Source organism: Camelus dromedarius, chromosome 21 (genome assembly GCF_036321535.1).
Source record: "Camelus dromedarius isolate mCamDro1 chromosome 21, mCamDro1.pat, whole genome shotgun sequence".
In the NCBI taxonomy this organism is placed as follows: Eukaryota; Metazoa; Chordata; class Mammalia; order Artiodactyla; family Camelidae; genus Camelus; species Camelus dromedarius.
Genome location: NC_087456.1, coordinates 10,498,465 through 10,523,989, shown reverse-complemented (window position 1 = coordinate 10,523,989; position 25,525 = coordinate 10,498,465). Strand labels below are relative to the sequence as shown.

Below are 25,525 nucleotides of genomic sequence, written 5' to 3'. Positions count from 1 at the left end.
TCTTGGGGGAGGGGGAGGAAGAAGGCGGGGTGGTGGTGGAGAACTTAAGTTCTCCTTTTCCTCAGGCTTGACTGCAATATGTAATGCTTATTCTCATTTCTGCCTCGTTCTGCTTCCTTCCTGATCTTTGTGTACTTAACACCTGTAAGGCAGGAAAGTCTTTCCCATGTTGGTTGAACTTTTCCTTTTCTGTTTTATGGGAGGTTCACGAAGTTTGAAGGCTTGGAAGCAGCCGGGGAAAATGGCCTTATAGGAACTGAGGGAGAATGTCTAGGTTTAGGATGCTAAGAGTTTTAACAGGCTTCTGCCAGCAGAGGGAGCCCCAGGGCTGGGAGAGAAAGCAGACGGCCAGAGTTTAAAATTACAGGGATGGGGGGATCTTTATTTCTGGCAGTGTTTTTTAGCAGTCCAGAGATTTATGGGTTAAGATACAAGAAGATGAAAGAGAAAGGGAAGGAGGAAGACAGACTCACAACATACCGATATGTTACACACACACAAATCACATATAACCCCTCTCCTTCACCCCTCCCTACACACATTCACAATTTCTGCTCTAGTCCGGTGGTTCCTAAACGTTGCTGTGCAATTGAATCATCTGGGGGAACTAAGGGAAGGTTCCCAGGCCCCACCAAGGACTGTTGAATCAGAACCAGCAAGAGCGAGACAAGGAATCTGTATTTTTGCAAAGCTCCCCAGGTGATTCTGAAGTAACCTTTAGAAAGACCGGCAAACTCCTCTGGGTAATTAGGTAAATACTTTAAATATACCTTGTTCGAGACTTAATTTAATGGCTCCAGCTATCAACACGCTGACTGGTAGACAGAATGTAATCCAAGGAGACTGCTGTTTTGACTGAGCCATTTCTTTCTTCTCTCTTTCTTTTCTTTCTTTCTAAATAATTTTTGTATTTGTTAATATAATAATACATGAGGAGGGTTTACAAAGTCACATGGTAACAAAAGTCTTATAATGAATAACAGCAATCATGTTCCTCCCTTCCTCACGCCCTAGTCCCATTCAGAGGCAACCACGTTTTAAAATCTTATTTCTTTCCTCTAGGAATCAACTCCATATTTTAAAACATTTACTGCTATTTCTTGAGTCTGCAATTTTAGAGATGATCTATTGACTGCCTACTAGGGAATATTAGGACTTCTTTGTTTTTACTCATTCCCTTCCTTCTAGCTATTAAATCACAATTTTAATTAAATCAGTAGTCAGTATTCATATTATTATGACTAATTTTTTACATCTTAGCAATGTAATGTACTATGATTGCATTTCTTTTCTTCTATTTCTCCCCCCCGTGGGAGTTAATAACCACTCGTTTTTGTTTGTTTGCTTACTTAGTTGTCCATGCTCTCCAAATCATAGGAGCAACAAAATGCAAATAAATTGGTCAAATTAATTGGATAATCTGTCTGGTTTTGTTCCAAGGGGACATTCCCTCTGGAGCCCCCAGTCTTCTTATTCCAGTCAGGACTAGGATCTAGGTAGACTGATAGCCTTTGCCATTCACCTGGGAGGTCCGACTTTTTCTTGGTTGACTGCCTCGTGAATGGGAGGGAACTTTTTTTAAGACCTTGGATGCAGAAGTACTGTTGTGCATTTAGCATCTTTACATGGGCTTTAATCCATCAGACCCTGGCCACACATACTGTCAGCTCTGCCTGCTTGTCCTTACTTTACCCTCTCCCTGATTCATTGTTTGGCTGGGTAAGGATTTCAAGATTGGAGATGATTTTCTCCCAGAATTGGAAGACATTGCTGTATTGCCTTTCAGTTCCCAGCTTCCACTGTTGATACAGAGAAGTTCAATTACTGCCTGGATTCTTGATCCTTGGTTTGTGACCTGTTTTTCTTCTCTCTAGAACTTTTGGGAATCCTTTTCTTTCCTGAGGCTCTAGCATTTTAAATTATGTACTTTGGGGAGAGTCTTGTTGTTGTTGTTGTGTTGAGCACCTACTGGGTCCTTTCCACATGGAAATTCAAATCTTTCATTACGGGAAACTTTGGAGAAATTATCTTTTTGGTTAATGCATTCACCTCCATTTTCTCTATGTTCTCTTTTTGGAAATCTTATTAGAAGATGTCACAGCTCCTGGATGGATCCTGTGAGTTTCTTATTGTTTTTGCCTTATTTTTCATCTCTTAACCTTTCTGTCCTACTTTCTTGGAGAATGTCAATTTTATCTTCGTGTGTTTCATTTTAATTTTTAAAGTTCCAGTTGTATTTTAAAAAGCTCCTGTTCTCTCCTACTTTTTAAAAACTTTGGCTCCCTGATCTTCACTGACAGATACACTGTCTTCCCTTATTCGTGGGGGGATACTGATGTTGCCTGGGCTATTGCCAGTTTCTTCCACTTTCTCGATTATCTATGTTGGGGACTCCACCATCAAAGTCAGAGGCTTTCACTTGATGCTTGGTGATCCCTGGCGTACATTCTGTGGCTGTTAGAAGCTCTGTGTGCGAGGGCAGGGCTTGTCAACAGTAGGGTTCCGCTGTAGGATAATCCAGAGGCTATGTGAAGGTATCATTGTCTGTAGTCTTTTTTTTTTTTTTTTTAAATTTCTTGGACACTTTTTACAAGGAGGAATCCTTAATTCTTCTGCCTGGGAGGGGGAGGTGCTGCAAAAAGGTGAATGCAGAGGGATATAAGCTGGGCTGTGCCTGTTTGGGGAGCTGAGCCAGGACAAGGGGCTGGGGAATCTCATCTTTCAGTGTGGAATCTTCCTTTTATCCTCCGTCTCTAGCTCCATGCCTAAGCCCACACTCTGCTGAGCCCGATGTCCCTGAGCCGGCGCCCCTGTGGCCAGTTTCTCCAGAAGATAAACCTTCCTTCTTCTTGGTGGGCAAGGGAGGAGGGAGGGGATTTGGAGTGTCTCCTCCTACTTTTGCCGCATCCCTCTCTCTGCACGCTGAGGTTCCCGGTGCCCTAATCCCTGAGCCTCTCCTGGGCTCCGTGGCTTCTTGCTGGCGCCTCGTCACGCGCTGTGGGCTCCAGCAGTCTCCGGCTTGCTAAGTCCCTCGTTCACCCACTTGTATCTTCCTAGAGGGTGCTGACATTTCTCGTCTGCTGTTGTCTCCATTCTGGTTCTCTTTGTCCTTGTGATTTATAGCATGCAAATTCTCCTCCTGGGTCAGCGCACTTATTAGGGAGCAGAAATGAATGATTGTTCAAACAGCACGTTTAGCCCTGGAGCCCTCTTTTGAGTAGCCTCTCAGGCTTGACATGAGAAGAAGCGTGTGGTAGCACCGACTTGTATTCCTCCCAAGGTACCCAAGAGTCAACAGTGTGGGAGTGAGACTTTTTCTTAAGTCATTTGAATGGAAGAAAAGGAGGGGGGAAATATTTCATTGATTCATTTATCCATCTTCCCCAAATGTTTATTGAGCACGAATAAATGCCCCCAAACTGTGCTCGGTGCCAGAAATATAAAAGCTGAGTAATATTTGGTTCAAGAAGATTGTAGTTAAGTATAAGGAAGGTAGACAAGTAAATCAAAGTTCACGATAGCATAATAACAGCATAACAACAGTGTAATTGTAAATCAGAGCTCACAGTGGTGTAGTCAGAATGTGCACTGGGTGCACAGAGTACAGCCGAGGGCATCCAAGTCAGCCCAGGGCAGTGGGGAAGCCTTCTGGGAGGAGGTGGCCCCGGGGCTAAGCTTTGAAGAGTAAGTCCAAATTATGGAGATGAAGAAATTTGAGGGAAGGCCATACCAAGCAGAGGGAACTGTTGTGTTTTTAGGGAAGGAGTCTAGAAATAGCTTAACATGTCAGAGTGACCTCCAGTAGGCTGAAATGGCTGGAGCCAGAGTCCATGTTGGGGAGGGGCCTGAGTAAGGAGGGGCCCATCCCTGAACTAGAAATATCCACATCAGTCTACAGCCTGATCCTGGACCTGCTAATGAGAGGTGCAGAAATAAGAATATCTTATTCTCTCTGTGAATTTGAGCAAATTAAAAAAAAACATTATTTGTAAAATGAGGATACTGTGAGATCATATAAACAGATGAGATATGTAAAATGCTGGCTCAGTGGTAGGAATGTAAAATATTCCAGTTCTCTCGTGACCAGCCTGCCTTAAAGCCTTCTTCTACTCTCTCTAGTCCCCTGAGAGTTACAAAACAGATTCTGGAAAAGCTTAACTGTTAGGAAAATCTTTTCCTTCTTCCCGTGTCTGCCAGGTAAGCATTACTTGAGCATCTTTCAACTGAATATTTTATTTTATTTAATCAGAAGTTGGTGGGTGGCTGGGGCACCTTCTTATAAAGTTTGGGTGGTTTCTTAAAAGGCCCCTGGGTGGGACCAGGATAACTGATTTCTAGTCTCCCCTCTACCACTGACACATAGGTGACCTTGACAAGGCCCTGCCCCTGCCTTGGCTTCAATTCCCTCAGCTGGCAAACAAGAGGAATTAAATTAGATTACCTTAAGATTTGTTCCAGCTCAGAAATTGGATGCATGGAGGCTTTTAGCTGTACTGACATTAGTGTAAAGAAAGAGCTAGGGTTTTTGGATTTTATTTTCGTATCATACAGAAGAGGGAAAGGCAGTTCCTTTCAAATTCTGGCAGGTGAGCAGGAGCGAGATTCTTCTATCTCTCCTTACCTCTCCCACCCTCCTTTCAGCTTCTGACTGTGATTTACTCACACAAAACCCAAAGAGAAATACTGGCACTAAAAGAGGGAAAAAACAAAACAAAACAACAACACTTGAAGTCTGTCCTTTTGGCTTGTTAAGCTCTGTTGGAAAAGTTGGGGGAGCAGGTCTCTTCAAAGCCAACTGTTATGTAAACACACCATCACGGGCTATAGGCACTTTGAAAGCCTGTGCTGAGCTATTTGAATCCCCCCAAGTGATTGGATTAGTAAACTTCTACCTTCTGGAAGATACTGTCTATTGACGGTCAGCGAGGGTTTGGGTAAATGAGGGTGTGGGGAGTGGGGAAAGCATTTCCTGTTTCTGTCAGGTTCTCACTAATGGACCTGAAAGAAGTGCCTTTGAACTCTGTCTGAACAGGCTCAGGTCAGTATCTGGAGCAGCAGAGGGCCCCGGGATTTAGGAATAGGTGAATAACACGGGAAGAATTTTGATTGACAACTTTCGGCCTCCCTTGGTCCATTGGACAAGACTCCTTGAGATAAAAGGAGCCTTCCTCAAAGCTCCAGCTCTCAATATTAAAACTATTAAGCCAGCTGATGATTGGATGCAAAATAGAGGATACCGGCACTCTTAGCAACGCCCAAGATACAGCCTAGGGTTTGTGCTCTGTCATCGCTTTAAAGTCACTTTATAATAATGCTTATGACCTGCAATCTTCGTATGATTTCAAAAGAACACGCAGACATTTTAAAAACTATTTTTACAACTTTTTGCTCCAACTTAACTTTTTGTCCCAAAATGATCAGAATGTGCTCAATGCCAGCAACAAACATCTGGTTCCATCTGTGTCTTATCACATCTTCCCTCCTACACATTGAAAGGCTTATTGGGCATTTCTTTTTGTTTTTGTTTTTTGGGTTTTTTTTTTTTTTTTGACCGCATTTGGCATTGAAGTCTCTCTCAGCCCAGCCCTCCAGTTTATTCCAATAGAGGCATTATTTCAGTAGCGGTTTTTGAGGACCTAGTATGGACTAGGCCCTGACACCTATAGTGATGCTATTATATATTATTGTGATTTTAAAAAGTCTTACCTTGAGGTTTCAACCAAATTTGACTTCTTTTTATTGGTCTCCTTTTTCCTTTTGCTTCTTTTCTCCCTCTCCCTCCTCCTCTGCCTTCCCTTCTGTTTCATCTCTCTCTTCCTCTGCGGGAAGGGGAGGGGCAGGATTTCCTGCTCAGAAGTTGGTTGGTTTCTGGGAGGAGTCAGAAGACCTGATTTGGGGCTGGAACCAGCTGCTCTGTCACCTGATACAAGAAGGTAAAACCCAGGCCAAGGAAGAAGACCTTTATGCTAGTACTATCTTGCAGCCGGGAGGCACCGGGAGACAAGCCCCAAAGGAAGGGAAGAGTGGGCTGGTCCTGGGCATCACACATCAGGGCTCCCCAAAGGACAGAGGACCCCTGTGGCCGTCCAGGGTGGGAGTGCTTGGAAGCGGTCCTGGTTGCCCCGGAGACTTATCCATTACTGTTGTCAGCTCTAGATCTGCCAGCGGCACACCAGGCAGACCCTGTCCCACCCTTAGCAAGTGCTCACTCTTGGATTCCTGGCTTTGCCGCAAAGGAAACTACTAAAACAAGAACTGGGTTTGGGCGGATTTTCCTTCCCCACCGGGAGAGACTAGCAATCTGATGTACTCTGTGAGGCTGTGGGTCCAGTCGTTTCTCAGTTATTAACTCCTTAGAGAGTCATCTATGTTACTTATAAACCATTATGGTGCTCACATCCACTGGAGTGTGGAGTAGACGGCAGAGGGGAGACAGGATCCAGATGGGGTAGGGACTCCACTTGTAGAGACAGGAATTCCAGCCTGATTCACACGGACTAATGATAGAGGGTCCCCTATCACGTCAGAGGGTTTCATTCTTTAAAACTAAGGTAGAGACAACAAGGTGTCAACAAAAAGTTTACTTTCTTCATCTAGTTATTTATTCTCCATTCAACAGATTAATGAGCACCTGCTCTTTGCCAGGCACTGGGCTTGGAACTGGGAACAGAGTCGTGAGCCGAACTAGACAGAGCCGTGCCCTGGTGGGGAGCATAACTAACATGGCTGCACACTGAGCTCTCTGTGCCTTGGGGGCATAAATTAGGAAGGGCTGGAATTGCTGGGTTCTAGTGTCTCCTTTAGACAGCATCACTGGACCGATTTTGGATAGTCATCTTTCTGTTTCTTAGCCAAAACGGAACACTGGTTCTTCCAACAACGCTGATACCTGCAATATTTACCCGTTTCTTTATCTACAGGCTCCCAAGTCTTAGAGGATGGAAGACTTTTTTGTCTTGTTTTTCTTTCAGGAGCCAGTTGTATCTGGAGAACTAGCTTATCCACTTTGTAAGGCTCTCTGAAAAGGTCTCGTCACACACTGGATGTTTTCTTAACTGCCAGTTTTGGATTTCAGTTAATTTTTTTTCTCATTAAACTCCCTAAGTAATATTAGAGCTCATTAAAAGAAAAGAAATGAAAAAAAACAAGTCTCCTTTACTTCAGCTGTTGGGTCTACTCCAGATTGCTCTTTGAAAGTTTCCTAAAGTCTGTTTTCATTTTTAGTTTATAATTTTCAACTTTTTGTCCAAGATATCTTTAAAAGAAAGGCTCCTGGAATTGTCTTCTGTACTGTATTTTCTAATTTTTCTCGCCCTCTTAAGGCACTTTTTTTTTTTTTTTAAATTTCATAAAGCTGAGTTATTTAAGTTTTTCTTTTCTTACCTGGCTGCTTTCAAATATTTTTCTCCAGCTGAAGGACTAACAATTAACTGAGTTAGTCGGTAAAGATCTGTAATCCAGAAGAGTAAATACCTAATAAAATCCCAAATTATGTAAAAGATTTATGCCTGGCTTCCTGAGATTTAGGAAAATCCTTAATTATAACTCTTAATATGGCTCCAGACCAGGGTTTCAATTTAACTTCGTTAGGGCTGCCTTCTGGTTTAGCGATTTTACAATGTAATTGCTTTTTTTTCCCAAAGAAAACTCTGGAAAAAAAAAATGGCAGCTCATATAGAAGATCAGGTAAAAATAAGTGGAAGAGAAAAATGAAATGAGGGTGGGTTCCAGAAGGTTATAAGTGTCTTTGAGCAAGACCATGCTGGACTTAGAATTTTGTTTTTTAAGGCCTAAGCCTAATCAAAGAAGCAAACTGCTAACTCTTTAGATTTCTGGGGTTCCTCTTAAATGTATTAATTTATTGATTTTGACATGTAAAAAGTTCCCTCATGGTGGCCATTGTTATTCTAAACTCAGGGTTTTTGCCCTTTATCAAAGTAAGTGCAAGAGTTAGGATTACAGGGCACCTGTATACAGGAAGCAGGCACTCGTCGGAGAGGAATGTGCCAATCTGATGTAGAAGAACCCAAGAAAGCCGAGAGGGTTCACTTAGTAAGGATGTGTGCCCGGGAATGGTTGTCTTGGATTCCCCTTCTAAGCCAAGGTTAGGGAAGGCCTTGCAATCGATGACCTGAAAATTTTTGACCCCAGGATGTAGACTAAAATTGACTTCTTTTCACAATGAGTAAGACAAGGAGGGCTCTCATGAAGGTTTTGTAGGGGTCCCAGAGCCAGGGTTGATTATTTGCCTTTTCCTGAGTAGGTCACCTGTGTAATGGACCTCGAACTGTTGTCCCTTAGGACCGGATTGGATTGGTGACTTATTGGGCCGGTTCATATGGAACACTTCCTTATTTGTATATCAGAAATAAGGCATTCCAGAACAACAACAACAACAACAAAACACGTAAGACTTCATAACATTGATAAACAAAAGCAAAGGAGAAGTGAACAGCAAGGGAATAGCAGTTTAATGGCAAATATAGTTATCAAATGGTATACCTCCAAAAAAAAAAAAAAGAGTCTGATGAACTTATATGAGACCTATGTCTAATTACTCCGTGGTATACCACCCAGTCAAAATGTCTAATGACTTACCCAGAGGCCTAGGTGTAATTATTTACCAGAGTGTACATCTATAAACTAAAATTTCTATTACTTTACACAAAGACTGAGGCCTAATGATTTTATACAAAGACCTACTTGGTTATAAATGACAGAAGCAGTGAAAACTCAGTGAAACTACTCACATTCAGATTAGTGTTGAGACTGATTACCTGGCAGTAGATCTGAAGGGCAAACAGAGTTTAGACACAAGGAACCCAGTAAGTATACCTTTTGCTTTTTGGGGAAATGTGAAGTTCCGAGTTTGGTGTACTTTCCTGGACATAAGTGGGCTGACATCATCTGTAGAAGCGTATTTATTTGTTGCTTGGTTGGCACTCTGAAATATATTTATGGGGTGAGTCAGTTCCTGGTTCGATGGCTCTCAGAAGTGAGGGACTGTTATCGACTGGTTGGGGTGTAAAATTATGTTACCGGAGGTGAGCTGTCATTGATTGAACTGGTGGGTTTACGACTGGTTCTGGATACCATGATTATAGAACAATCAAACTTTTCCTAAGAATGTGGAAACATCTTAATATTCTCACAGTTGACACCTACTAGTTGTTTTCATAGAACATAGGACAGGTCGGCATCTGATATAGCACAAATTTATGTACATATATTTATTAATGTTAATAGAGCAGACTTTTGTGGTGTTTTGTCAAAGGGCAAAGTGACTAATGAGGGCTTCACTATGACTAACTGTGGGAACCCCTAGGTTAAAGGACCACAAGGGTAAAGTGTTTTCTAAGAGAGGTAAACTTAATCAGGAAATAGTTTATTTTCAAAATGAAATCCGTTACTTTTAGTAGTCATCCAGCAAGAAGGAAAATGTTTACTATGCTAAGAAAAAGAATAAAGAGGCACTGAAAACATAGAGAAGAAGCAGGCTGGAATGGGAAATACATTCCCTATTTGGTAGTTGTATTAAACAGAATGCTAGCATCATGTAAGTGGGTGGGACCTCAAAGCTCATCTAACTAACCTCCCTCTAAGTTCAGAAATCTCCTCTCCAGTTCATACCATCCCCGGTAGATGATCTCTGACCTTTGCTTGGGCCCTTTTAGTAACAGGAAGCTTACTATACATCACAGCTCATTATGTTTTGAATTACTCTGATCTCTTAATGACACATTTCCTTGCACGCCTACGTGTTAATTCTAGTTCTGCATTTTCAAGCCACGTACCACAAGTGCATTTTATTGGACTTTGTTGGACCAATATGACAGCCCTTCAAATATTTGGAGGCAATTGTTATGTGACACTACTGTATCTTATCTTCTCTAGATTCATTCAATTTTTCTGTATGTGACAGGGTTTCTGAATTTTATCTGCCCAAGTTACTCTGATCTAAGCAGGTTTTTGTGTGTCAAGATCTCTCTAGAAATATAACAATGACAACTATCATTGGCTGGAGGCTTACTATACGCCAGGTAAGGCTGTAAGCACTTTATATGCATTATTTCATTTAGTCTGCAAAATTATCTCACTCAGAAGGTACCGTTTTATAAATGAGGAAAGAATTGAAGTAACTTGAGGCAGAGAGTTTATAAGTAACTTGTCCAAGGTCTTAGAGCTAGCAAACAGTGGAGTCCAGCCAAAGCAAATCCAGGCATTCTGACTTAACTTCTTCGGTTTCCCACCTGCCAGACTGCAAAGTAAAACAAAACCACCTCTTTTTCCGTTTTCCTGGAATTCTACTTCTGCTAATAAGGTGTTAGTTTAATTTAGCAGCCCTGTCACAAATCCTTGTTGGATTCTACTGAGCTTGTAATTAGTGAAAATATCTAGGTCTTTTTCACATGATCTGCTGCTAGAATAAGTCTTCATAATTCTATAGTCATGCAACAGGTTTTTGGATCTGAATTCTGTGCTGTATCTTCTTCCCTATTCAGTTTCAATTGGCTAGCATCAGTGCATGGTTCTAGCCTATTAAGTCATTTTGAACTCTGACGCTACTATCTTAGCTCCGTATCACCAAATAGAACTGATAAGTGTATCTTTTATCACTTCTCCTAGGTTGCTGATAAAAATTGCCAAACAGGAAAAGGCCAAGGACCATTTTTGTCCCTGTGTGGGAGAGGGACTTAGTTTGATCACAACCAGACATAATCTTGCGAGGCAACCTCACAACCTTAATTCTGAAACTATTAAACAAACCATTTTCCTTTCCTATCCTTTCACCCAGGATTTCTCAATCTCAGTCCCATTGAAATTCTTGGACCAGAGAATTCTTTATTGTGAGTGGCTGTCTCGTGTGTTATACAATGTTTAATGGCATTCTTGGCTTCCACCCACTAGACAGATGCCAACAAGAGTACCCCTCCTTCACTACCAGACAAGCAGAAATGTCTCTGGACATTTTCAAATGTCTCCTGGGGGATGAAACTGCTTCCCTTCCCGTTGAGAACCACTACTCTCACTTTATACATAGATTAATTGAGACATCAAGTATATATGAAGAACCTACTGTTTGCCTAAGACTTGATCATTTCTTTCAGCACTAAAGAGGAAGACATCAAGAAGATTATGCTATGAGAGAAGACCAGCTCCGTATAACAACTGGGAAAAAATGGTCCATTACTGCATGATCTGGTATGAGAACCAGACTGACTGACCTGTAAGAATTCAGAGAAATGAGAAGAATCAGTGAGGACAGAAAAGATTTCAATAGCTCGGATTTGATGGGGTTGGGTAATCTGAACATGAATAGGCATGAAGCATAGCCTTTGAAACTAAAAGTACATAGGCGTTTCCTACATATTTAGGCAGACATGTAAAAAAATATTTTTATATACAGGCAAACCAAATAACATAGGCATTACCTTCTCAAACAAAAATCGGAGTCCATGATTTGATATATAGTTTGACAAGAGGCAGGATATTTGAAATCATACCTCTCCTGGAGAATTTGAGGTATATGGTTTCAGAAGGTGTGGAGATCGTGGGTTGGAGGGCATTCAGGTGGGAAGGGTAATGTGAACAAAGGTGAAAAAGACCAAAAGGGACTAGGAGGGTCCTGGGGTTCAGCCTGACAAGTCAGGTAGAAGAGCTGAGATGCAGGCAGGTCACAGAGACACCAGAAAACCTGGTACAGAAGTTGAGGCTCTGATGGTTTTTTGGGGGAGGAGCAACAGGATGCATGGTAGGGAAGGAAGGGCTCCATCCCCAGTCTGGCAGTGGATGTTTTGGGGCAAATTCTCTCCCGCTAGAGAGTGCAGAAGGTGGTTTGAGACGCTGAGAGCTGGACCAGGTGGTGGCTGTGTGGGTGGACGAACAGGAAACACAATAGGCAAGGCACTTGGGAAGGCCAACTGAGAGAATAAGATTGGGTAAATTCCTGAGTTTTTTGGACACTTAAGGTGAGGCTATGTCACCTTAATACAGGGCCAAGTTTCCCATTTTGGAAACTGGGGAAACAGTGGTTCCATGGCTATTCTGCTCTTCCTTTAAGTATGTCTCTTTTGCCTTGTGTGTCACTGGATTCTGACTGCTTTTTTGTTTGGAGTGATGAGGAGAGATTTCAAGCAGAGATGGCACCCGATCAGGGCCAGAAATGCTGCACAGGACTTTGAGTTGGCAGAAATAAAATGGAAGGGTGTATGTGTGGGAAGAGGGTGGTGGTGGTTGAGAGTCTGATCAGAGGCAATGGCACGAGCCTTGCTATGTCTGCAAAAATGCACAGGCAGTGATGGCGAGAGTGAAATGTCTGGACCTGGTTAGGGCAGGAGATGTATTAAAATCACAAGGAGAGTGGCATTAGGCTTCTGTCCCAGGCTACCTCTTTAAGAGCCATTGCTTAAAATTTCCTATGTTGAGCCCTAGAGTGCCACCTTCCCTGGAAGAAGAGGACTCAGGTCTGTGATAACCAGTTTTTTCCCCCTTCTAACCGAAGGCTTCACTGTATTTTGAGTTTGTGAGGAGGAAGGCTGGGTAGAACTGGACATCCAATTAAATGTTCTTGGGAGATTGCCTTCCCTCTTTTCCTACAAACTAGCTAGTTTCTTCCGTCCCTCCGTCCCTTCCTCTCCTTCCGCCTCCTTCTCACATGCTAAAATGCAGTTAGGAAGAAAGAGGTATCAGCCACAGAGCCTCTGGGGCACAGGTGTGAGATGGCAAATAGGTCTTCTGATCTGGAATTAGTCAGTATCTCTCATTCACTTACTCTAGCTCAGAAATTGATTTATCTTGTTTTTTTTAAAAAAATTTTTTTTCATTTAAAAAAATGTTGGTGCTAGAGATTGACCCCAGGACATCGTGCATGCTAAGCATGCACTCTACCACTGAGCTATACCCTCCCCTCCTTGATTTAGCTTCTTATCTTAAAATGCTAAGTCTGGGAGAATTTATAAGAGTGTCTCTTTTTTCACTCCGAGCACAAAGCAAAAACAAATTCTCAACAGACTTATAAGCATGGAACATCAATCTTGGAATCGGAAGCATTCAAGCAAGTGTTGCCTGACCTTCAGCAAACTGCTCTCTCCGCTGTGCAGTGTAAGACCCCCCTTCACCAGCAGACCTGCTCTCCCTGCTGCCCACCCTAGGAAACCATGCCCCCCATGAATCAGATGCTAAGACAGAGTACAAAACGTTTTTTTATTTCAAAATGCAAAATGGTAGTCACTGTAATAATAATAATAATAATAATAACAATAATAATAACAATAAAAACATAAAAAGGATGTCTTCTCCTTTCAACGCAGTGTAAAATGGTAGATGCACTCAGATAGCTGACAGGTACCTAGTTTTGGACATGTCATCCCTCTTCAGTGCTGCACAGCAGCAAAATTCAGTCCTAAACTCCTTTTGGTGGATCCGTGTGGTAGTTCAGTCTTAGAAGTCAGTGGCTTCTCAGGAGCAAGTCCCAATAGCACAAGGCTCCCACGGGAGCCCGACCCTCGCGCCCTGGCTCCCTCTTCTCCCTTGTCTCTCTCCCCTTCCCTCCGCCGCACCCCCCCAGGGTTCTTAGGAGGCGTGCAGCCGGTTGGAGAGGGCCCGGCAGCCTTGGACGGCCTCCGGCGGCTTGTCTTTCTCCAGCGGGGCCCGCTCCCGCAGGGCCTTCCGCTCCTGGGCGGCCCGCAGCTCGGCCACGGCCGCCTCCCGGTCCCGCAGGCGGTCGGCGGCGGTGAAGGGGCTGCACAGGGTCTCCATCAGGCCGAGCACCGCGCCGACGAGGGCCAGCACGCCGCCCAGCACGTACAGCCTCACCAGCTTCCGGCCGGGCTTCTGGGCCATCAGCTCCTTGGCCAGAGGAATCAGCTCCTGGATCGTTTCCATCTCGGCTCCGGGCTCTCGGGCTGGGAGTGACCTGCAGGAGGAGCGGAGCAGGAGAGGGGGACCTTTAGCTACGGAGGATGGTTCCAGCTTCCAGAGCACCCCTCACTCAGCCTGCCCTGGGGAGGCCGCAGAGAGGGGAGCCCGCCCGGGACCCCGCGCCCCACCGCGCTCTTCTCCGCTAGGCTCACCTAGGGGCGCCGCGCGATCGGCGTGTGCGGGGATCCCGCGCCTCTGCGTTCTCCTCCTCCTCCTCCTCCGCAGCCGCGGCTCTTCCGGAGGGAGACTCCGCAACTGGTACCGGGACAGCGTCCCGGGGCTGCTTATATTTTTGCTCCGAGCCCCGCCTCCTGGGCTCCCGGGGCTGGGGCCCGTGCAACCAGAGCCAGAGAGAGGAGGGGGAAGAAGAGGAAGAAGGGGAGGGAGAAGAGGAAGGGGGTGAGGGGTGGAGCGGGGCAGGGACCTTCCGGGAGGTGGCCAAGAGCTGTGCACTCCTGGGCCATGTGAGCTGGGGGTGCGGGGGAGGGAGGGTCTGGTTGCACAAGGGTGAGGGCCCGGAGCCCAGGGAGGTATCCGCGTTCATTTCCAACCTCTTTCTTCATGGTGTGGGTGGGTCACAGCTTCCCTCGTTCGGGGCAGCCTGAGAAGGACCCCTACTGAAGACACCTGGGATTCTACCTAACTGAAAAATTAGTTTTTATTTAGAAAGATTGTCATCTTTCCACACACATAGGGATTGGAAATAGAAGGCAAGGGGGAGGGATCCGAACAATGAACAGAAGAGGTCTCCAGGCTTTGTATAACACAGTTGGTGCTTAGACTATTTCTTTTTGGTCTGATTGGTTTTATTCATAAGTGCTTGCAATGCTATGGTCACTGGATAGATAACAATCCATTGAGGGTGATCTTTATGCATAGATGTGGGTGTGTGCCCACGTGGGTGTGTGTGGTGTGTGGTCAGCCTCTGTTCCTGCAGGTGTTTGTAATCTTGTGTATCAGGGAACTGCCATCAAATCCAAACTCTCCCACTAGGAAGTGAAATTAGGGGCTGGGGGGAGGTGAATGTGGAAGGAGGCTATTGGTAAAAGTTGTCTGCTGGTCTGGACTGCAAATATGTCATGCTCTCCTGAGTAATTATTTGCCACTTCCCTGCATCTGGGGGCCAACACCGCTGTACCAGATCAGCTTATCATTGAAACTGTTTAGGGGCAGAAGGGTGAGAGTTGACAATTTGGGCAAGAAGCTAGAGTAGAGAGTACTTTTGAAAGCATGAGGAGAGTAGGATTAATTTTAATTGGGTTTAAACATCATCGCCTGTCTGGGGGTGTGTTCTAGTTGAGCTTTGGTTATCCATATACCAGAGTTAGTTAGCAAGTAGGGGAAAGGAGAGACACCAGGCCAAGCACCTCTAGCAGAGAAAGGGACGGGGCAGGGAGAGGAGGGGGAAATCGGACTGGCCAGAAAATTGCAAAGGTCAGTGATGCAATCTTGCAACAGCCTGTCAACGTCAGTCAGGCCAGGCCGAGCGCTGTGGGGAGGGACTGGGAAAGGGATGTTTCAGGGATCATATATTTGGGTCGTTAGAAATTTTAACATTAACCTTTCTTTGGGGTCTGAGGCAATTTCCCAGACAATTCAGTTTCAAAAGGCAACACCACCACCAACCCTTCACCTTGGCTATTCGTAGTTAAGCTGTAGCGTTTGTGTGTGCAGACTGGGCAAAGTTACCTAAGGAACTTATTTAAAACTCTGCATTTTAGTCTGTACACAAGCAGTCAAGGTGACAAGGGGCCAAGTTGAGATTATTCCTGGAAGCTTGTGTTTCCAGCTTATTATTTTAACCTTGTCAGGCCGGAAAATTCTGTAACAGGAGAGATGACTATCAGTCTCAGCATTTTCTTTGAATCTTCCTTCTAATTTTGAAGAAGTCTCTGGTAGCTGGCAGACATGATCTCTGAGCTTTCCCGAGATCTGTGTGAGCTTCAACCTCTGTGGCTCTGGAGGGGCCTAGGTGGTGCGTCTTAATATAAGGGCTTTCACGTGGTTTCTGCTCTGAAGGTGAGTCAGCCCTTTGGAGCCTTGGACCCAAAACTCCGAAACTGACTCTTCAGTACGTAGTTTCAGTATTTCTGTAACTCAGAGACAACCCAAAACTCTGAAATTGACTCTTCAGTAAGCATTTCCGGTATTCTGTAACTCAGAGACGCAAACCGCACGTCTTCCAAGGTCAGCAGACTGTAATTTATGTGGGGTTCCCCTTTCTTGCGATATGCTCTGGTTGGGTTCATCACCTCAGAGGGGTTTCCCTCTTTCTCTGAGAATCTGACTTTGGTCCCCAGGCCCCACCAGGTTGCTGGCCAGGCTAGGCAGAGAGGGCGGTGGCAAGTGGCATGGACTGGGGTCACTGGTGGATTTGGTGTTCCTGGTTTAGGTGGTAGCTGAGGCTGAGTGGGAGATGGTGGGAATAGAAGGCTGAGGAATCTAGGGTTGCCTCATGCCTGGGAGTTCCTGACACAGCTCCTCTGTCTGGGTGGGAAGGAGAACCCAGTTTCTAGGTTAGGAGTGTGGCTAAGGCTTGGGAAACGAAGCATGCGTTTTGACTGCACTGATATCTCATTAGAGATATAAAGGCTTGTGTTGCATCGCGCAGGTCAACCTGGCAGAAGGGTGACCCGCCATCCTTGCTTGCCTAGGGGTTCCTGAGGGATTTCTCCAGGATGCAGGACTAACAGTGCTGAAACTGGGACGGTTCCGGGAACTAGAATCCTTGAGTCTATCCTAACATTTAATTCTTGCCATTTCTAGGAAGGCAAGAGAGGTCAATTTAACGCTCGTTGATTTTGCTTTCCAAATTCCTTTCTCCCAAACATTAAAACGTTCAGAGCTATCAGCAGAAGAAGCCATCACAAGGGGGCAACATGTGGTCCAAGGAATAAGGACAGAAGAGGGATGGCACTGTCCCAACAACTGTGCCTGAGGGTTGGAAGGAACAGAGGACAGCAGCGGTTCTTTGGATGGCTGATTGTGTATGAGCCTCAATTATTACTATTATTATTTTGTCAACAGCTTCTTGCTGTTTACCAACATCACTGCCCACTCCTCCAGGAGATTCCAGGGGGCTGGAGGAAGGAAAACATCCTGGGAGACATAATAAAACTATTGGTGTACCTTACACTCCAATTTTTTTTTTTCAGTCCTTGAGTTACTTTCATTTCGTGTAAATTAGTTTTGGAGGGAAAGTTCTTATCTCTCAAATATCAGTGGGTGGTTTTTAAATCTACACGTCTAACCTTTATCTTCCTCTAGCCTTGTACATTAGACTTCTAGAATCTAGACATTTCTGGGTGGATATCCTGCTTTTATCACAAGCTTGCTACTTGTAAAACAAGACCTCCACTTTTCCTGTACCCTTACAAACTGAATCACCTTCTCAGTATGCTTATTTCTAGCAGTGGCATCTCCATTTTGCCTGTTCCCTGAGTTAGAAATACAGGCATTTTCTTGGAGAGGTCTTCCCTGACCACTTTATCCCACCATTCCCTGCTGGATGCCCTGCTGTATTTTCCTTTGTAGTGCTTAGTACCTGGCTTTATACTGATGTAATTATTGGTTTGCTTTTGTGTTGTCTTCCACACCCATTAGAAGATAACCTTTATGAAGACCAGAACTTTGTTTTATTCTTTATTGTGTCTGCAAAGCCCACTATAATCCTTGGCACATAGCAGGCAGGTCCTTAATAAGTAACTATGGGATTGATGAATATCTTCCCCACTGGACTGGTAGAGGAGGAGCTATGTTTGCTAAGTTTGCATGCAGTCAAATATTTAGTGGATACTCAGAGAAACATTCAGGGTATGTTTGTATTTTGGACCTTTTTTTTTTTTTTTTTTTTGACCTTTTGTCCTCTCCTCTCTAATTCACCTCAAACACTACCACCAAATAAATCTTTCTAAAATTAGGAGGTGGGTATGGCTCAGCGGTAGAGCATGTATGTGCTTAGCATGCACAAGGTGCTGGGTTCAATCCCCAGTACCTCCATCAAAAAAAAAAGAAAGAAAGAAAGGAGGAAAGAAAGGAGGAAAGAAAGAAAACAGGCTTAAAAAAACTTCCTTAAATTAAATATTTATTCTTAATTGCCCTTTTAAAACCAGATCATTTCTCATTGCCCACGTGATACACTTTTGGATTCTGCATGTTAAATTGACTTGATCAGTATTCTTGGATCCAGGACCTCTATCATGTGACCTTCCCATCTCACCTAACTTCAAACCCCATTCTTCTCCAACAAGGAGGCTTTGTTCCACAGAGGGTTTCTCAGAGCCCAAGGAACAGTTCATTCTCACTGCTGCCGCCTCACCTTTGCTCACCCTCTTCTTCCTCCCTGAAGTGCTGTTCTCTTTCTACTCTGTCTTCCTTCCTTCAGGTCACGTGCTCCAAGAAGCCACCACCGCCTGTGCCAGCACACACTGCTGTCTCCTTTCTGTGAATTTCAGCTGCCTCTGGCTTGTACCTTGCAGGCTGGCGCTGCACCGTGTGTTGGTTTATACAGCTCTCGTTTGTTCCTGTGGGCTTGCCCCATCTCTGCAGAAGACCAGATTTTTGTACCTTCCATGTTGCTAACATATAATAGGGGCCCAATCAGTGCTGGTTACATTGACCTGAAAGTCAGAACTGGGATAACGATTACAAAATGATCAGTTAAAACTCTCCTGGGAGGTTATTTTAGGCATAGTGACTTGTCCTTGGTTCAGAGCCTTGGGCTTGAAATTGCCCAAGACCTGGCATCTTGGCTGGGTTCCCTCCACTCTGGCTCCCTCACCTTTCACTTCTACTCCCAACTTAGTGTCTGACATTGCAGCAGTTGGCTCACTCTCGGGCAGCCCTCCACTGCTCCTGGGACCCCAGGGCCTTGACAAATCAATACCGAGGAACAGATCATTCATAGACGATTTGCTCTTGTCCCTCTTGGCTTCTGGCTGAGCAGAGCCACCAGCTGCTGGAGCAGGCAGGATGGGCTGGGAGCAGCGGCACCCTGCAGCCCACATACCACAGGCACAGTGCTGTGCAAGTTTGATCAGCACAAGAAGCTTCCTTCAAGCTCAAGTGCTAGCTGGACTTGAGGATGGGTTTGGGGACAGTCTTCTTGGCTTCCATGATATCATATTCTCCTAGTTTTTGTCCCGTCCTATTCCGGACACTCCTTAGTTCTTTTTTTTTTTTTATTGATATATATATTATTGAGATGCAATTGTCACATAACACTGTTAGTTTTAGGGGTACAGCATAATAATTGGACATATGTACCTATTGTGAAAATGATCACCACAATAAGTTTAGTTAACATCCATCATGGCACGTAGTTTTCTTGTGATGAGAACCCTTTATCTATTTACTTAAATATTTTTTTAATTTTTTATTGAAGTGTAGGTGATTTACAGTGTTAGTTTCAGGAGTACAACAAAATGATTCAGCTATACGTATACATACATATATATTTTCCTTCTGGATTCTTTTCCATTCTGTGTTGTTACAAGAAACTGAATACAGCCCCTTGTGCTGTACAGTAGGTCCTGGTTGTCCTTAGCTCTTTTTCACGCTTTTGCTTTTGACCTAACGTCTGAATGCAGTGTTTCTCAGGACTTAGACTGGAGCCTCTTTTCTTATTGTGCATGCTCTCTTTAGGTAACTGAGTTTATTCCTGAGGCTGTGTAGACAGCAAGCAAATCTCAGCTCTAGACCTGGGTGTCTCCCTGCCTGTTCTTATGTCTTACAGGTGTCGAACTTCCCTTGTCTAAAGCCAAATCCAGTATTTCTACCCTATAAATTTTCACCACCGTCTTTCTTAATCTAGGCTTCCCTGTCTACCTAAGTAGCTCAGGTCCTGAGTCTGGGGGCCATCCTTTGCTCCTCTGTCTCTGACACCTCTCATGCACAAACAATCACCAAGACTTGTCATTCTACCTCTTAAATATCTCTTGATTTTATTTGCTTTCTATCCCCTCTGCTGCCCTCCTCGTCTAAGCACTTGTCATCTCACCTGAACTATTACTGTGGTCTCATAGCTGGTCTCTCTGCTCCGGGTCTTGACCATCAATCCAACCCACTCAAATCCATTGTAATCTTAAAAAAACAAGCAAAGCTGAGCGTGTCACTCTTCTCTTTAAAACCCTTCACTGGATCCCCACATTGTCCTTTGGATAATGTCCCAGATGCTTTGCATGGCTTATACGTTCACCCGTGATCTGGTCCTTGCCTATTTTTCCAGTTTCACTACATCTATAATCTTCCTCAACCCTTGCTCTCTAGGTGCCAGACACACTGTTCTTCCCCAGCTTCAGATCCTTCCTCAGGTTCTCTCCCCTTGGCACGCTTTCTTCATTTTTTCCCTTGACCTGGTGAACTCTTACTCATCCTTCAAGTGTCACTGTACTCACTTCCTCAGGGAGGGCTTCCCTACTGCTTAGATGAGGCCAGTTCTGTTTGCTTCACATGCCTCCTCATGTTCCCTTTCACAACTCTATTGTCTGTCTCCCTGGCCGGACTGTGAACTCAGTGAGGGCGGGAACTGTGTTCTCAGAGCTAGCACGATTGCATATTTCCTTGGGGGGTTTCATCAGAGCCATCAGTTTGTCTTGTATTGAACTGGTTATCCTACAGGCAGTGGGAAAAATTGATGGATTTTAGCAGCAGAACCGTTAGACAAGGTCTCCATTTTTAAGTAGATCACGGTGTATGACCCAGAGAAGAATGCATAAGAGGGGAACGAGCTAGAGGCAGTGAGCGGGACATTGTCAGAAAAATTCAGGCAGGAGGTGGTGAGGGACTGGGCCGAGACAGAGACGGTGGGGATAGAGGGAGACAGGTTTTTATCATGGTTGTTGTTGCTGATAATATGATTTTATTCCAAGAAAACCAATAAGCCCTAGTAAATAGCTACTATAATTTTAAAAGAATTTTATTGAAGTATAGTTGCTGTACAACGTAAGTTGCAGATGTACGGTATAGTGATTAACAAGTTTTAAAGGTTATACTCCATTTATAGTTATTATAAGACACTGGCTATATTCCCCATGTTGTGCAGTAGATCCTTGTAGCTTATTTTATACCCAATAGTTTGTACCTCTTGCCCCCCCACCCCTACATTGCCCCTCCTCCCTTTCCTCTCCCCACTGGAGAACCACTAGTTTGTTCTCTGTATCTGTGAGGGAGACAGGCTTGAATGATAAGTTGTAGGCAAAACTGGACGTCTCAGTACTGTGGGAGGGAAAGGAGTTGGAAGTGACCCCCAGGTTTGGAGAAGAAAGGAGGAGGAACACATTTGGTGAGGAAGAGAGTGAGTTCCATTCTCTATTTATGGGACATGCAGTCAAAGATGCCCTGGTAAAATAGAAGGACCCAGACAAGGACCCTTCATTTTCAACCACCGGAGCGATCTGCATCAGTACCAACACGCTCTACCTTCTGTCACCTTACTCGGAGGGCAGCATCCCTGCTTCCTTCTGTGCAGAACTGCCCTGCCATCTCATCTGATTCGTCTATTTAAGGTCTTGGAAGTCTACAAATAACTTAGGTCACTTTGGGCTGCCTGTAAAAATCTAATTCAAACTGGTTTAACAATAAGAGAAGTATATTGTTTCACAAGACAGAGATTCCAGGATTAATTCAGTAATGTAACTTTATATATATTTTAAAAAAAAACTAAGTGCTTTCCATCTTTCTAGTCTGACATCTTCAGCATGGAGACTTGCCACAGCCCGACTCATATTATGGTTCCAAGTTAGCTGTCATGGTTCTAGGCGTTGCATTCACTATGACAGCATCCAGTGCAAGGAGAGAGACTGTTCTTTTTCTTTTATCAGCAAAGATACCTTTCCTGGAATCTTCCTAGAGGCTTCCTTTCAGTGGCCAGAACCGCATTAAACGCCCATCCCTAAGACTCCTCCTGAAGGAGAGGGTTACCACCATGACCTTGGACTGGTGGTTCTCAAAGGTTCTTTCTGGGACCAGCAACAGTAAGATCACGTGAGAACTTGTGAGAAAAGCAGATTCTGAACCCCTACCCTAGAGCGGCAGAATCAAAAGTTCTGGATGTGGGATTAGCTGTCTGTGTTTTTTAAAAAGTCCTCTAGGTCATTCTGATGCATGCTAAAGTTTGGGAACCATGGGCTAAGGCTAATCTTTGAACTGGGGAAAGGACAACAGCCCAGAGGACTCGAAAAACCCTGGGGATCTATAAGCAAAGAGAAAGGAGGGTAGGGATTTTGGCTACAAAGTCAGCTTCCTGCCAGATCCTTCCTCTTTCCTAAATAATCACTTTCTCCTTCTTTATTATAGTATCCCATCAGTATACAGTCATACTCTGCTATCTGAATCTTAAAAAGCCTAGTCCATGGCCCCAGGTCACTATCCCGCTGCTGTCAGGATTCTTTGTAACTGAAACTGTTTATTAAAAGTTGTCTACAATCACTGTATCCATTTCTTCATCAGCCATTCACTCTTTTACCCACTCTCATCTGGCTTCTATCCCATCAGTCCACCAAAATCTAATGGGATGCTTATTAAATGAACTGAATTTTAGCATTCAACAGATAGAACCATTTCTTCCTTCTAGAAACACTTTTGTTCTGTTTGCTTCAGGGACGCTGCCCTCTCCTGTTTTTCATTGCACTGTTTTACTTTCTTCTTCCAAGATCACCTTTGTTACATCTTCCTTCTCTGTCAGTCAGTGGTCCTCCGCCTTGAATGAACATTAAAATCGCTGGGGAGCTTTTAAAATTTCTGCAGTCCAGGCTGTACTCGAGACCAATTAAATCGGAAATTTCTCCAAGCAGGACCCAAACATCAGTAATATTTAAAGCTCTTACGGTGATTCCAGTGTTCAGCCGAGATGAAAGATCATTGCCCTTAATGTTGGGGTACCCCAGGGCCCCACCACGATCCTGCTTCTCCACCTACATTGTTTCTTTAGGTCAGTGGTTCTCAGCCTTGGCTCCAACTTTAGAATCATCCCGGGAGCTTTTAAAGACTACCGTGGCCTGAGAGTTCCCCAAGATGAATCGACTCTGAATTCCTGGGGTGATTCTAATGTGTAGCCACAATTGTGAACCACTCGTAAATGATTTCCTACAGTTCCATGGACTGGGACTCAGTGCTTTCCTATAGAGCTTTCTGCAGTGATGGACGTGTTCTACATCTGTGCTGTTAAATTTGGTGGCCACTAGCTGCTTGTGTCTGTTGAGCCCTTGAAATGTGCTTAAGTGTCTGATGAACTGAATTTTTAATTTAATTTTAATTAAAGTTAAATTAAATCACCTTATAAGTGGCTAGTGGCTACCATTAGCTTTATGTGCTAATGACTCTGAAATTGGTTTCTCTCTCTTGAGCTCCAGGATTATGTAGTAAGCTGTCTAACAGATACCTCTTCTTGGATATCTAATAGAGTATCTTTAACTTAATACATAAAAAATGAAATTCTCGATTTTCTTTCTTCAAAATTTGTTCCTCTTCTAGTCTTCCACATCTTGGTAAAATGTTATCACTTTCCATCTGATTGCTAAAGCCCCAAACATGGAAACCATCTTTTTCTCCCTTTCTTTCCTCATCTCTGTCAGCCAGTTTTTCAGCAAGTCCTGTTTGTTCTCCTTCCAAATATACAATTTGACTCTGTCCACTTCCCTCCACCTCCACTGCCTCCAGCCTGGGCCAAGCTGCCATTATTGCTCACATAGAGTGGTCAAAGCTAAAAGTCACTGCATCCTTAATATGTGGTTTCTAAGGCCTTTGTGTGTGTTAACTTGTTAATCCTACAAACAAGCCTATGAGGTGGGGAACCTGAGGGACAGGACGCTTGAGTAATGTGCCTTGGATTGCACAGCTAGTCAGTGGTGGAAATGGGATTCAAAACCACACTGTCTGATCCCAGGGTCCATATCTTCACCATTCATTTTTCTGTCTCTCTGACTGGTTACAAGGCCCTGTGTCAGTGGTCCTTAATCCTGCCTGCAAGCTGGAATCACCTGAGGAACTTTAAAAAATCCCAGTTTTCACAACCCCACCCCAGGCCAGTTAATTCTCTTGGGGTAAAGCTTAGGCATCAGAAATAAAAAAAAAAAAAAAAAAGAAAAAAAGAAAAAGAAAAAAAAAAAGAAAAAGAAAAAGAAAAAGAAAAAGAAAAAGAAAAAGAAAAAGAAAAAAAAAATCAGGGAATTCTCTTATGTAACTATGTGAAGAGCTATTCCATCTATGACACAAGGCCCTGGTCCACCTGCCTCTCCCACCAGTTTCAGCCCCCACCTCCATCACACTGCTCCCATCCCTTCTTCCTACCTCTAGAAGAGGCCAAGCTCTTTCCTGCCACAGGACTTTTGCACTTGCTCTTCCTCTGCCTGGAACATCCCTTTCTGGTGTCTTCTGGGGCTTGAGGAAGACTTTAGAGGTTCTAATCCCTGAAAAGATTGAATGCTCTAACCTGCCCATGTAAATCAAAATGAAAACAATATTAAACTTTAAAGTATGTGGAGGTAAGATGTACAGCATTCTTATTTTGCCCAAAGTGTCTGTTTCCATGCCTTTTAAAGTATATTAGATATAAAAATTTTCAAAAGAAATGTTGCCTCCACTTTGCTGGCACCTTAGATACATGTTTAGCCTGCCTTGGGAAGTCCATCTCTTAATCTCTCAGGCTCATCCCAAGGGTCACCTCCTTGGAGAGAAACCTCTTATCCATCGTTTCTAAAGTGACACTCCCAACATCTGGAGACCCCCATCTGTCATATCACCTTGGTTTTTAAAAAAAATATTTCATGAAAGCATTGAAAGCTGTAACTGTCAGAGCTAGTTTCTAGTTTACTGGTTTACTGCTTGTCTCTTCCACGAAGGCAGGGTCTTGTGTGTCTTGTTTGCTGCTGTCTTTTCTTGTCTTCACTTAGCACAATGCCTGGTACAAAATAAGTGCTCAGTGATTATTTCTGGAACGGAAGGATGAATGAATGCAGGCAGATGTATGGCAAGTGGAAGCGAGTAGATTAATCCCCAGGGAGACAGGCCAGCTTGGGTTGCCACTGTGTAAATGGGTGTCTTTATGGGGTGAGATGGGAGAAGTGAGTTCACAAAAACAGAGGACTTCTGATCGGTTACAAGAAGGGAGGGCCCTGGGGAAGGTTTACAGCTGAGGAGGGAGACGGCAGCAGGAGCATGCTGTGATGCTGGATGGATTCGGGAGACAGTGAAAGCTGGTATTTATTTTTAGGTTGTAATTTCCCTGTGTCAACTTCAGATTTTCAGTAAAATTTCTCAAGCCCAGCAGCTACGTGTTGTGTTCTGAGGAGAATGGGGGAAAGGACCGTGTGTTTGTGTTTGGGACCAAAATAGGCTGGAGAGACCAGGGGCAGCATGGAGAAACGGTGAAAAGGAAGTGAGAGTGGCTGAGGACAAGCAGCAACTGCAATGAATTTGTAGCATCTCCCTAGAATTCTCAGAACTATGGTTGTTCTGGTAGTAGAGGAAAGAGTGAGTTGCATGGGTAAAGAGGTTGAGGTCACTTTGGTTGTACAATTATTAAATTATTTGGTAATTATGTGTTCAGTGTCTGTGTCCCGTGAGACAGTAGTCTCTCTCTGGACAGGAATCGTGTCTGACTTGTTCA

The 25,525-nt window shown here is 44.1% G+C and overlaps 3 protein-coding genes across 9 annotated transcripts in view; 1 reads left to right on the top strand and 2 right to left on the bottom strand.

The window, feature by feature from the left end:
- HSD11B1 (hydroxysteroid 11-beta dehydrogenase 1) overlaps positions 1-5,773 on the bottom strand; it is a 34,615-nt gene extending 28,842 nt beyond the window's left edge. The window contains exon 1 of one of the 2 annotated variants that reach the window (XM_010992153.3): positions 5,707-5,773. The gene's annotated coding sequence lies outside the window, so the exon portion shown is untranslated. The remainder of the gene's footprint in view (positions 1-5,706) is intronic. The other variant, XM_064477153.1, reaches the window with a different exon arrangement.
- The window catches only part of LAMB3 (laminin subunit beta 3), a 143,771-nt gene that overhangs the window by 69,335 nt on the left and 48,911 nt on the right, over positions 1-25,525 (top strand). Inside the window, exons 1-2 of one of the 6 annotated variants that reach the window (XM_064477149.1) lie at positions 5,871-5,933; positions 11,109-11,256. The exons of 4 other annotated variants lie outside the window; for them this stretch is intronic. In XM_064477149.1, coding sequence (XP_064333219.1) covers positions 11,244-11,256 — 13 coding nt within the window. In that variant the 5' untranslated portion in view covers positions 5,871-5,933; positions 11,109-11,243. Of the gene's footprint in view, positions 1-5,870; positions 5,934-11,108; positions 11,257-25,525 lie in introns of those variants that run through there. One more of the 6 variants, XM_064477150.1, reaches the window with a different exon arrangement.
- G0S2 (G0/G1 switch 2) lies at positions 13,185-14,225 on the bottom strand. The gene is made up of 2 exons (XM_010992152.3): positions 14,073-14,225; positions 13,185-13,915 (listed from the first exon to the last, which is right to left on the bottom strand). The coding sequence occupies exon 2, from the start codon at positions 13,882-13,884 to the stop codon at positions 13,573-13,575; it is 312 nt and encodes a 103-aa protein (XP_010990454.1). The 5' UTR covers positions 13,885-13,915; positions 14,073-14,225; the 3' UTR covers positions 13,185-13,572.

Bases quoted from the DNA above. Each gene is read 5' to 3' on its own strand.
- G0S2 (XM_010992152.3), bottom strand. From the start codon at position 13,884: ATGGAAACGATCCAGGAGCTGATTCCTCTGGCCAAGGAGCTGATGGCC.